Source organism: Lutra lutra, chromosome 13 (genome assembly GCF_902655055.1).
Source record: "Lutra lutra chromosome 13, mLutLut1.2, whole genome shotgun sequence".
NCBI lineage: Eukaryota > Metazoa > Chordata > Mammalia > Carnivora > Mustelidae > Lutra > Lutra lutra.
In genome coordinates, this window is record NC_062290.1 from 52136388 (window position 1) to 52149295 (window position 12908).

The 12908-nt window shown below is 44.3% G+C and overlaps 1 protein-coding gene across 3 annotated transcripts in view; it reads left to right on the forward strand.

Moving 5' to 3' along the window:
- The window catches only part of TEK (TEK receptor tyrosine kinase), a 98186-nt gene that overhangs the window by 42361 nt on the left and 42917 nt on the right, over positions 1-12908 (forward strand). For 2 of the 3 annotated variants that reach the window (XM_047699693.1, XM_047699694.1), the window contains exons 2-4: positions 1611-1922; positions 10381-10491; positions 11343-11495. In XM_047699693.1, coding sequence (XP_047555649.1) covers positions 1611-1922; positions 10381-10491; positions 11343-11495 — 576 coding nt within the window. The remainder of the gene's footprint in view (positions 1-1610; positions 1923-10380; positions 10492-11342; positions 11496-12908) is intronic. The other variant, XM_047699695.1, reaches the window with a different exon arrangement.

Sequence of the window (12908 nt, forward strand, 5' to 3'; positions counted from 1 at the left end):
ACTCCTATATACGTCGGTGTGAACAAAACAGCTTCTCTCCTTCACGGAACTTGTCATCTATCGTGCTTGACCTCGCTAGCCCCAGGTCATTGCATGTAGACTTGGGGATCAGCCATCACCTGAGCCAGTGAATACCCTTCATTCCTGGTTTTCCACACTTGAGAGGAGCAGAGATTTCATTAGTTCATCTTAGAAACTTTGGAAATCAGAAGAGAAAAGAGGGGAGGGAGAGAATGTGAAAAGATGGCATTTTATTTTCTAAAATGTGCTTCATCATTTATAAAAAAAACTTTTAAAGGCCAGATAGGATTTCATTTTCACATGTGGGGACGGTTGAGGTTTGGGCCTAGGTGTTCAGGAAACAGAATTAAGAGAACTGAATTAATGGTTGTTGTAAACCCCATAAGACACAGTGCTTAGTAAGTTTGGTACTTTCTCTCATTTAATCTTTACAGGAATCCTGCAAAATGGGTCTTGTTAGCCTCATTTTTTTAAAATAACTTTATTTTTTTTAAAGATTTTATTTATTTATTTTACAGAGAGAGATCACAAGTAGACAAAGAGGCAGGCGGAGAGGGAGAGAGGGAAGCAGATTCCCTCCTGAGCAAAGACCCCGATGCGGGACTCGATCCTAGGACCCTGAGATCATGACCCGAGCCGAAGGCAGCGGCTTAACCCACTGAGCCACCCAGGCGCCCATAACTTTATTTTTTTTTTAAGATTTTATTTATTTATTTGAAAGAGAGTGGGAGCAAGAGAGAGCAGGAGCAGGGGGAGGGAGAAGGAGAAGCAGACTCTGCTGCTGAGCAGGGACCCAGACATGGGGCTCGATCCCAGGTAACTGGGATCCTGACCTGAGGCAAAGGCAGATGCTTAACCCACTGAGCCACCCAGGCTCCCTTGTTAGCCTCATTTTAGAGATGAGGCAAATGAGGCTCAGAAGGAAATGTGGCCCTCTCTCAGTCCTTCTCTATGGAATTCTTTGATAACGATGAGAGTACCACATTCTCATTAATTTTTAATAATTAGAATTACTTTCATTAATAATTAGTGACAATAATGCTATTGTTGTGAATTTAACTCAACAAGCATTTGCTGAATACCTAACTAATGTTACAGACACTGGAGTGGGTAGAGCTATAATGCACAGCTCTGTTTGCGGGGGTGGAGAATAACTGAGAGTCCATGGCAGCCGCGGTGTGCAGTGGGGCAGGAGGGGCTCATAGTGTTTAGGTGATGCCATGGTAAAGAGTTTCAGATCTTGTCCTATGGAACAGTAGCATTTTATTTTATTTTATTTTTAAAGATTTTATTTCTTTATTTGACAGAGATCACAAGCAGGTAGAGAGGCAGGCAGAGAGAGAGGGGGAAGCAGGCTCCCTGCTGAGCAGAGAGCCCGATGCAGGGCTCTATCCCAGGACCCTGGGATCATGACCTGAGCCCAAGGCAGAGGCTTTAAGCCACTGAGCCACCCAGGCGCCCCGAACAGTAGCATTTTAGAAAGATGGCTCACCAGCTATTTTCAGCCAGGACTCTATAAGCCCCCATTTATCCCATGGAGCCACATTGATAACCTTCCTCATGGATGACACACCTTCTTTCTTTTTCAGGAACAGTGGACAGTGCCATGGATCTGATCCTGATCAATTCCCTACCTCTGGTGTCTGATGCGGAAACGTCCCTCACCTGCATTGCCTCTGGCTGGCGCCCCCATGAGCCCATCACTATAGGAAGGGACTTTGAAGCCTTAATGAACCAGCACCAGGATCCCCTGGAAGTTACTCAAGATGTGACCAGAGAATGGGCTAAAAAAGTCGTTTGGAAGAGAGAAAAGGCTAGTAAAATCAATGGTGCCTACTTCTGCGAAGGGCGCGTTCGAGGAGAAGCAATAAGGATCCGGACCATGAAGATGCGGCAGCAAGGTAACATGCGCATTCGTCGGGGGCCATGGGGTCCGCTGAGGCTCACACAGAGTTCATCTGCTGCTTGTCTCTAGCATGCACATAGCATTCGGGAGCAAAGACACCGGCCAGTCCGCCTCACCCACGTTCGACCCCTTCGCCGGACATTGTGCCTGGTTCCTGAGATGAAATGAACTGTAATACATATTGTGCTAAGGTTTCCGTGGCCCTTATGGATTTAGGAACATGTTACGTGTATGGAGTAAGGAAATCACAGAGACGAAGACAGCTGTCCATGCCAAGATAGTAGCTGTTTTGAGCTTTCTAATTGAGTTTCCATTTGTTTCTTTGTTTTGCTTGTCCCTGAGTATTCTTAACAGAAGTCACTGTTTTCAGGGGATAATGTGGTAGAAATAAGAAACTTAAAAGGGGAGCATCTATCAATAACTTAACTGGTTCCTTAGTCTGTTGGCTATCTGTGGCTGTGGTCATGCTGTGTCCCACACAACCACAAACCCCAGTGGCACACCACAGTAAGCATTCACAGCCCGTGAGTGTAAGTCAGCTGGGCGGATTGGGTGGCTCTGCCGTACCTGACCCGGCTTTCTCACACGTGGACATTGGCCGACGGTAGGCATATTATGCTGGCCTTGGCTGTACCAGCCTGGCTCTGTTCCATGCATCTATTTCCCTTTCACAGGTTTAGCTAGGTGCACTCTCACGGAGATGGCAGAAGTGCAAGAGAACAGGAGGAAATGCACAAGCCTTCTTGAAACCTAGCCTCAGTGTTGTGCTCTCTCACTTCTGTCTCATTTCTTTGCCCAGGAAAGTCAAGTAGCTGAGCCTAAGCTCACAATGGCTGGGCCTCCCACAATTAAATGGCAAAGATGACGGAGACAGGGAAGGAGACAGGGGAGGACCTTCCAGCCCGCTGCCATTCTTGGAAAGAGACCATGGTTTCGTTCTGGCACTTGAGTGGCCACACTTAGCTCACAGAACCCTGGAATTTTTAAGGGAGATGTTGAGGGGTTTCTGCAAAGGGGCACATTATTCTTAGCTACCTCCTCACAAGACAGTGACGGGATGGAACCTTTGTCCCAAAATACAAGTGGCTCTAAGCTAAGTCTTTACGCCCGTCCACCAAACTGATGACAGCTGGAGAAGGCAGCTGTGCTTATTCTTTAATGGTTCTGTTTTGCCCTAAGGCTCCCAGGCCTGGACAGGTGGGTAGACTCCTGGTATCTTGATGCTGCTTGCTGGGAGGAAGGCACAGAATTCCAGTGGAGATGACCTCTCCTTGTTCTGAATGGAATGATCTGGCCACTCATGTGTCAACCCTTTTTTCTGAGCTGGTCATACCTCTAGAGGAGTCCTTTCTAGATTGATGTCATCATATCCACAGGGACCGTGGCCTGAGAAAGTGTCATTTTAGGAGATAATGACATTGTGAACTCTTCAGGGTTTGATTTTTCATTGCTAGACTGATCCACAAAAATAACATAGCTCTACATGTGTCTCTGATGGGCCGTTTTTAAGCTAGGAGTCTGCATTTTTTTTTTTTTTTAGACCAGTGTCTCTCGAAGTTGAATGAGCTTCTAGACCACCTGTGGGTCTTGGTAAAATGCAGACTCTGATTGGTAGGTCCTTGAGGAGAGTCCCGAGATGGTGCATTTCCCACAAGGTCCCAGGCGGTAAGATTCCTCTGGGCTGTGATAATTAAAAGATTTGAAGGCAGCAAGCTCATTTTAAAGTCAAAAGTGATAAAATCACCATTTATTACAAATAAAGGAAAAGGTTTTCTTAGCAAAACTGTACCGGTCACCTTTAAATGACACTAGGGTGAGTGGGAAAGTGCACAACAGACGTTCCCAGGAATGCAGCTCTCCGGTGAGGGAAGAGAGTTTGAACAAAGGGATGTGAGGTGTGCCAAAGCTATCAGAGCTGAAGAGTCAGCCCTGTTATGTTCCACACGTGTCATTCGGGATTTGACTTGTGTCAAGAGTTAGTCCTTTCTGCTGACGTTTCCACATTCAGAATGAAGATAATCCGAGACGTGGGCCCCAGTGCCTTCGTAGGAATGAAATGTGGGGTGCCACTGTGCCCTTTTCAGGTTGGCATGGGTCTGTCCTTGAAGGTGTAGAAGTAAGAACCTGCAGAGTATATTAAACCAGAATCTTGGGAGTCAAAGACCAACCGTAACGATCACTCCAAACTGAAGGTCTAGGCCAGCGCAGGGAAAAGAGAGCTTAAATTCAGCTAAATGAAGTGAAGGCTGGCTTGCTAGCGAGAAAGCATGGGGAGAAGATGGCTTTTAGATGCCTTTTCTCATGAGTTTTAATTCTTTCCCCACCACTAACCAGCTCTGGGGCCCTGGACAATTTCTTTAACATCCACTGGTCTCATTTTTCATCATCTGTGAAATGAGTATAATGATACCTTCAAAATACCATGAGTGCCTTTACATGAAGAGTGGATGGATACGGTCGACATGTTGCTAAAAGCTGGGGTGAAATGGGACCTTGCAGAGTGAGTTACGGAATAACAATAGTGGTTTGTAAATGGTGGGAATGGGATTTTTAAAAAAGATTTTATTGATTTATTTGAGAGAGAGAGAGAGAGAGAAAGCATGAGAGGGGAGAAGCTCAGAGAGAGAAACAGACTCCCTGCAGAGCTGGGAGCCTGATGCAGGACTCGATCCCAGGACTTCAGGATCAGGACCTGAGCCAAAGGCAGTCACTTAACCAACTGAGCCACCCAGGCACCTGGGAATGGGATTAAATGACCAGTGACCTGACTGCTGAGCCTATGTGGGTGACCGTTACCATATGCTTGGCACATCCCTCCCATTTGCTGTTAACCCCCCTCCTCCATTCTGAGCACATGTTTTATAAGGTAGAGCCAGTCCATGGGAAAGCCTGCAGGGCACCACAGGGCACCCCAGTGTAGAGACATGGGCTTGAGCCTCTGCAGCTGAATCACAGGATGCAGGGAAAACTCCTTCACTGAAATCATTTTTCTCACTTGAAAAAAATAATACAAGTAGAGATTTTACCCCAGACATCTGAGAATCAAAGGAGATGGCCAGTCTACCTGGCTCCTAGTAAGTCTTCAATAATCATCACAGTGCCATGGAATAAGCAATCATTTAGTAAGACTATTTTTCTACTCCGTTGTGGAAAAATGTAATACCATCCATTAACATAATTGTGGAAATGTATACAAAATAGGAAAAGAGGTAGCGCTTTCTCTCCTACATTTTAATAACAACATCACCGGCTGTTGAACTGATTCTGTTTCTTTCGCTGACCATCCAGTAGCTGAAATGTGGTGGGAGGAAAGTGTTATCCTTTACAGTGAATCAGGAAAACCTGCACAGCTCTGTCTTTGTGACACTATTAATTCCCTAGCAAAACACCAGGGGATCTCAGAGGTGCCTATGCAGGGACATAGCAGGATACAATGTAGTCCAGCTTGCCGCTGACTCGTGCATCTGGGGAGGAAGTGGAAAATCCATTTGAGATGGGCCAAAATACGCTTATGTTGGCTCTCACACGCCAAACAGTCAAACCGTTTTTATCAATGGCATCATGCAAAAAAATCAAAAGCAGTTTGTTCAAACCTCAGTGGTGATTTCATTTGGGGGTAGGGAGGTATAAATGAAGTTTGAGACATTTTCACATCCAAACGCTGTCTCGGTGTTCCATCAGAAGGAAGCATAGGTTATTTCCTTCCTATTTTCATCTGAGAAATCGCTTTGCTTTAAGAACATCAAACTTTGCAGGGGCACCTGTGTGGCTCAGAGGGTTAAAGCCTTTGCCTTCAGCTCAGGTCATGATCTCAGGGTCCTGGGATCGAGCCCCGAGTCGGGCTCTCTGCTCAGCGGGGAGCCTGCTTCCCCTTCTCTCTCTGCCTGCCTCTCTGCCTGCTTGTGATCTCTATCAAATAAATAAATAAAATCTTAAAAAAAAAAGAACATCAAACCTTGCAAATATGATTTGTGAAGTTGATAGAGAGGAGTTATTTCTATCTAAACAACACAGATGAATGTGTTAGAAGCAGAAAGAAAATAGGAAAACTTGAGACCTGAATCATTCATATATTCTTCCATTTCCCAAGTACTCTTAGGCCTCTTTTTGTGTCACACATGGGAACTGAAGTGACGGTAACATTTCCTGAATACTTCTGTGCCTGACATCCCCCTAGCTATCTTATAGACATTACTGCATAGTTGAGTCTTTACCAAATGTATCTCTGATGAGGACTGTTAGGACCTGTAATAATAGTTGAGGCTTAGATCAGTTGCAACTTAGATGCAGTCACACACCTGGTTTTCATTGTCGGATCTGGAAAGGTTCACTCCAGCTGATCACAGAAGCCAGGCCCTGACCAACACCGCGTGCTGCCTTTCAAAACAGATGTGAACTTGCGTCTTGGAGCATTCGGGCTAGCAGGGGTGCTGTGCTCTGCAAGGGCTGGCATGGGGACGTGCGGGGCCTTCGGAGAGCAGCCTTGAGACACTCACCCTGGATCCCAGGGGAGGGATAAAGTTCCTGGAGAAAGGGACATCTATGGGGGCCGAGGATGAGTGACACTTGGTGAGACATAGGGGGAAGGAAGGAGCCGAGGAGATGGAGGAAGTTCATGACTTGGGTGTGAGTGATCTGTGGCCTTTTGTAGAGCTGAGTACAGTTCAGAATGGCTGCTGTTGAGAGCTGAGGCCGTGGACTTGGAGTGAGATGGGTCTGGAGAGCTAGCGTTGTTGAGCAAGTGGGGGCATCTTGAGTTCATGTCTCGGCTTTCACACGATTCACTGTCAGGAAGCCTCGGGTAAGGGACTAACTCACTCTTAACTCCATCTTCCACATGGGTAGACAAATGGATACACCATCTTTCTAGCACACTTGTGAGACTGCACAAAAAAGTAATGGGCATAAAACTATGTTATTACCCTTAGTCTCTATCATTAAAGGAGATACCCAAAATTGAACTCAATTATTTTACATCAGTGAGAAATATCTTTGTTTATAAGTGTTACTATGACCTCTTCTCTTCATCAGCCCTTAAGGAATAGGGAATCATGTTCTTAGTTAAGCTCTGTCCATTAAGTAGCCCATTCAAATGACCTTGAACAAGTCATCTTCACATTCAGTCCCTAGCAATCTCACTGATAAATGAGGTACTAGGACTTTAAAGCCTTGTGAGTACTAACATTATATAGCCTCTGAAAAGCTTCCAGACCCAAGGAATCTAGTTTAAATCCTGACTTTCCCATGAATTTGCTGCATGATTTTGAACAAGTTACTTTACCTCTCTGTACCTTAACTTCCTCATTTGTAAAATTAGGATAATTGTAGTACCTATCTGATAGAGATATTGTGAAAATTATATCTGTATGAAGTGCTAAGAAAGAGTTGTGTCTGATCGTAGGCACTATTGAAAGGTGCTTATTATTTTCATGATCCAGTCAAGTCACATGACATTAATCTGTGCATACTGTAGACCAGCGGGGCTCCAGCAAAGGTCAGCGTGAAGGTTGTAGATCCCTGTATTAGTACTCAGCAGAGAACAGTCAATTTAGAGCCATTAATGCAGGAGTGGGCAGGATGGGTGGGGTAGACTCTGCTGTTACCATGTTTCTACCTAAGAAAACAGGGAGCTTAAGGGACACCTGGGTGACTCAGTGGTTAAGCATCTGCCTTTGGCTCAGGTCACGATCCCAGAGTCCTGGGATCAAACTCCACATAGGGCTCCCTGCTCTGCTGGGAGCCTGCTTCTCCCTCCTGTCTCTTGCTCCCCCTGGTTGTGCTTTATCTCTCTCTGACAAATAAATAAATAAAATCTTAAGAAAAAAAAGAAAGAGAACAGGAGCTTAAAAGGCACAAAGTCTAAAATAAGAAAGAGCCACAGAGTGGGGGGAAAAAGAAAAGCCCCATTGGAGCTGAGCCTCGTGGGGAATGGCAGTTCCTTTTCAGGATATGATGCTGAGTGAGAAGTTCCATGGTCAGCTCCATGGTCAGACCGTCACACAAAGGGGCAGAAAATCAAAACAGACCACAGAGAAAGGAACAACAGTATAAAGTGATCACAAAAGGTTCTCTCTGGTTCTCCTGCTACAGAGAGCAGGAGCTGCATGTGTTGGGACTGCTTGAGGAAGCCCCTTGTCACTGCGAGCAGGAGCCCCAAGTCCCCCTGCCAGTCGTGCATGCCTTCCCTGCATGTTGGATCCGTCTCAGTCCCCGTGAGAAAGCTGCCCCTGTTGTCCGTATTGGACATGTCCGCGCAGCCGTGCTGTCATTTGTTTGTATTTGGGAAGGATGCTGATCGCTTCTAAGTCCCTCGGCGCTTGGAATCCATCATTTCATATTCCCCAACAACCTTTCAAAGTGAATACTTTTACTTCTAAATTAGAGACGAGGAAGCTGAAATGTTCAGAGGTTAAGTAACTCCTTCAAGGAGGTCCAGTAAGTGGAGGAGCCACTTTGACAGCCCAGGACTGTCTTCTTCCAACGCTCCCACTGCCCTTGAGTCTGTCCCATCCCCCCTCTAGGTGTGTCCCAGGTCATTGATGGGGGTGTCCTGGGAGGGCACCATGCCTGGGTATACAGACAGAGAACAGGCAGATGAACCTAAGGCTGAGTCCTGTTGAGTTCAAGGCATCGTCTGCACCCAGGGTAGCCCTCTAAGCCCATGGTGTGCACGTACCTAATCAGCCTCTCTCAAGGCACCAGTCCAAGGGCCACAGAGGAGCCAGGAAGGAAGGCTGATTCACCCCGCTGTCTGCAGAAGCCTTGCTCCTGGGCTGAAATGCCTTAGGGATCCAAACCTCAGGGCATAGGGTGCTTTGCTACTGATGGCTAATTTCCGTGCATCTGGTCGGAGAATTTGTTCCATGGGATATTGATTCTATGTTATTTAGGGAGATGTGCTTTGTGGCTTAATAAGGGAGGCAATGATCTTAGAACTGGGTACAGGGATCTGTGAACAGCCAACAGATCTTTAATTGTGTTACTCAGTAATTTTTGGTCTGTTTGATGGATCGGTTTTGGGAAGCTTCCACAATGTTTGTGGGTTTGTCAGTTTCTTTAATTCTGTCAGTTTCTGTTTCGTGGGTCCTGAACCTGTTGTTAGATGCATATATAAGTTCATGATTACTAGATCTTCCATTTTTTATATCATCATGTAAAGACCATCTTTATCCTTAAAATTTTGTTTTGACTTTAAAGTAAATTATTTTTTTCTGACATAATTATTGTAGTGCCAGCTTCTCTGAATTATTGAGTCTGGCATACATTTTTCTCTCCCTCAATCTTATGTGTTACTATGTTTAATGTGTAGGTCATGAAAAAGAGCATGTTGTGTGTGTGTGTGTGTGTGTGTGTGTGTGTGTGTAATGTATTTTTTAAAAATTCATTCTAGGATTCTCTGGCTTTGGACATACATTTGGCAGAATCTCTCTTTTCTGTATGCTGTAACTTTTACTTGGGCTTTTGTCTCCCCTTTTATGTCCCTCCTGGCCTCCATGTTTAGGGAAGTTATATATTCTGATTCTCTTCTTCAAGTAGTGATCCTTAAATTTTAAAAATTGGCTTAACTTGTATGTCAATTATACCTCAATAAGGCTTAAATTTTTAAAAAAATTGGCTTACCTCAATAAAGCCTAAAATTAATCCCCCCTTATTCTTATAATTGTGGCTCTTTATAGATTATAGCATAAATTAAGGGAATTCAGAAACTGTCGTGGCTGGAAGAATGCTAGAAGATTTTATCCACATACCTTGTTCAACAAACCAAAGGACTCAGGCATATATATACAAGCATATATATACAAAGGACTCAGGCATATACATACACATACATACAATTAAGGGGAAGAAGGGAAGATATTGGATCTCATCTTTGCCTTATTGTCCAATATTCCAATACTTACACCATTAGTAATAAGTCCAGTATTGTGCTGATTCCATTTGAGAAATGCTTGCAGCATTCCAAAGCAATTAGAATTAGTTGGATTGACACAACCCAGAAGGACCTTGACCCAAAAGGGAAGAGCCATTTGGCAAATATCTAACCACTTCTATTCTTTTCCACTTTGAGAAAACTTGGTAGGAACTGGAGAAGGTTGTTTGATCCATTGTTACTATAGTTTATAGCTAATGTCAGGTCTTAGTTTGATATTGGATACTAATCAACATAAAGTCCTTATCTCCCCAACTAGTTGTATGAAAACAATGTGTTTATGTATAATGTGTGTATATATGTATTTATATTTTTATGGAGAGAATGAGTATTCCTTTCATCACATTTTTCAAAACCTTAATGAAGTTTAAAATCCGTTAGCTGCCATCGTTTTTCCTGTCCTACAAATCAGCTGACTTCTGGCAAGTGCCATCCCCCATCTGTTGAAGTTCCAAGTTCACTTGCTCCTGGAGAAAATATGTGACCTCATTTTCTTATTTGTTTTCCTTCTCTCTTTCAAAAGCTTCCTTCCTACCAGCTACTTTAACCATGACTGTGGACAGGGGAGATAATGTGAATATATCTTTCAAAAAAGTATTGATTAAAGAAGAAGATGCAGTGATTTATAAAAATGGTGAGTATGTGTTTCATTTCCTGCCAGCACCATGGTGTGAGACATTAGATAGCATGAAATGTATCGGGTCATTATCCTGGTGCAGTCTTGGGAGCAGATGTTGCAAGCAAAGCTGTTCTGATGCAAGAGTTGAATCTTATTAAAGAAGCTCTATGAGGCACTGTGGTTGGTTGCTTAATTAAGTAGAGATTCATATACATAAATGAATGTACATACATTCTATATTTATGAGTGTATAATATGAAATTGTGAATGTACAATAGATCACCCCTTTGATGTGGTAAGTGAGGTCCCAAATTCAGCCATGTAAACTGAGGGTTGCTTGATTGCAAGGTTAAGGAAATTACCAGATTGAGCCTAGGAAGCCAACTGGAAGTAGGTCTGGGAGTCCAACTGTGTCTTACAAATCTGTCCAGTTCCAGCTGTGATTTGGCACCCCGTGGTGGCAGTTGCCTGATCCAGCTGGAATATTGATGGGGACTATGCTGAGTTCTGTGGGTGGAGAGGACTTCCAGATTGCAGCAGCGATTCTAGGTTATCTCCTGGTTAGCTGATTAGTTGGCTGGGTGTCTTTGCCTGTTCATCTCTTCCTGCAGAAGATAAGCACTTTAGCTTTACCTCTGTCTTCATACCTTTGGTGGTAGATCGCGTAGACTAACCTCTCTGCTCTATCACCGTAACTTTCTCAGTTTGGGGAGAGCATTGCATGGCTCAGCCTTTTCATTCTTCTACATCCAATATGCTAGAGCACGTTTTCTGTATCCAGTCAGAGCTGATAAAGTGGAGGGGCCAGATGGGGAAACGGAGTGTCTGCTTATGACTCACTGTTCTCCACTCTTCTCCCTCACCAGGTTCCTTCATCCACTCAGTGCCCCGGCATGAAGTACCTGATATTTTAGAAGTGCATCTGCCTCACGCTCAGCCCCAGGACGCTGGAGTGTACTCAGCCAGGTACATAGGAGGAAACCTCTTCACCTCAGCCTTCACCAGGCTGATAGTCCGGAGTAAGTGACTGAGAGGCCACAATCTGTGATGATTTGGTCATTAGGATTTTTAGTTGCAAATAACAGAAACTGACTCTGACTACCTGAGTAAAAACCAGGGGATTGGTTGGAAGTTTACTAAGGACTCTAGAAAATTGGTAGAATGGCTGACAAAGAAGTTTCCAGAAAAGATAGGCCCCAGGGAAGATCTGGGGCTCAGCATGGGTGGGGGCAGATGGACTTTCTCTCAAGGAGGATGAGCTTACTCTAACTGTGCTTCAGCAATGTTTTTCTATTTACTAAATTTGAATTCCCAGGATAAAGAATCAGATAGGCCTAATATATGTCAAATGTCTACTGGCTTACACCAATGAGCTATAGTCAAGTGTGGGGGCAACATACCACAGTGCAGACTCCAGGACCTCACACTTGAATAGCAGCTTCATTCCCCTAAGAAGGGGGCATCACAGTGAGCTGGGCAGTCTCCCTGAAATGCATCTGATACACGGGGATGAGTTGGGCCTTCTGGATTGGTCTAATAGCTAGTTAAACATTCAGTCTCCTGCGAGACTCTTGGGTAGCTCAGTCAGTTAAGCATCCGACTCTTGATTTTAGGTCAGGTCACGATCTCAGGGTCATCAGATCAAGCCCCTCATTGGGCTTTGTGCTCAGTACAGAGTCTGCTTAAGGTTCTTCCCCCTCCCTCTCTCTCTGCTCCTCCCCCGTGCCCTCATGCTCTCTCTCAAATAAATAAATAACATCTTTTTAAAAAAACCACATTAAGTCTCTTGTAAATCCTACACTGTCTGGACTATTTAACTCTCAAATGGGATTTCTATTCTCATGTTTGAAAACGTGCATGAGTTAGAGAACTAGTAAACACTCTGACCCCCTATTTACAACTATCAAAGTAGAGAGTAACTATCAACCAGTAGTTTTTTTTTTTTTAAGATTTTATTTATTTATTTGACAGAGAGGGATCACAAGTAGGAGAGAGGGAGGCAGAGGGAGAGAGAGATGGGGAAGCAGGCTCCCTGCTGCGTGGAGAGCCCGATGCAGGGCTCGATCCCAGGACCCTGAGATCATGACCTGAGCTGAAGGCAGAGGCTTAACCCACTGCACCACCCAGGCACCCCTCAGCCAGTAGTTTTTATAAGAAATTGATTTATAGAAAGGAAAAACTTGCCTTGAGTTTCCTGGCTATCCCACGTATTCATGATATGAAACAACTCAGGTCTAAGTATTTGGGCTGCTCCGTCATTCTAATGGCTGGAATCTTACAGTTTTTCTTTTTCTTTGCCTTATATTTATTCATTTGTTCATTCAGCAAAAATCTATTAATCATAACTCTGTGCCTAGTATTGTGTTGGTATGAAAATACAAGGATGAGAAGATGAATCACTGTCCCTTGGGTAATTCTCAGAGCAGTTACAT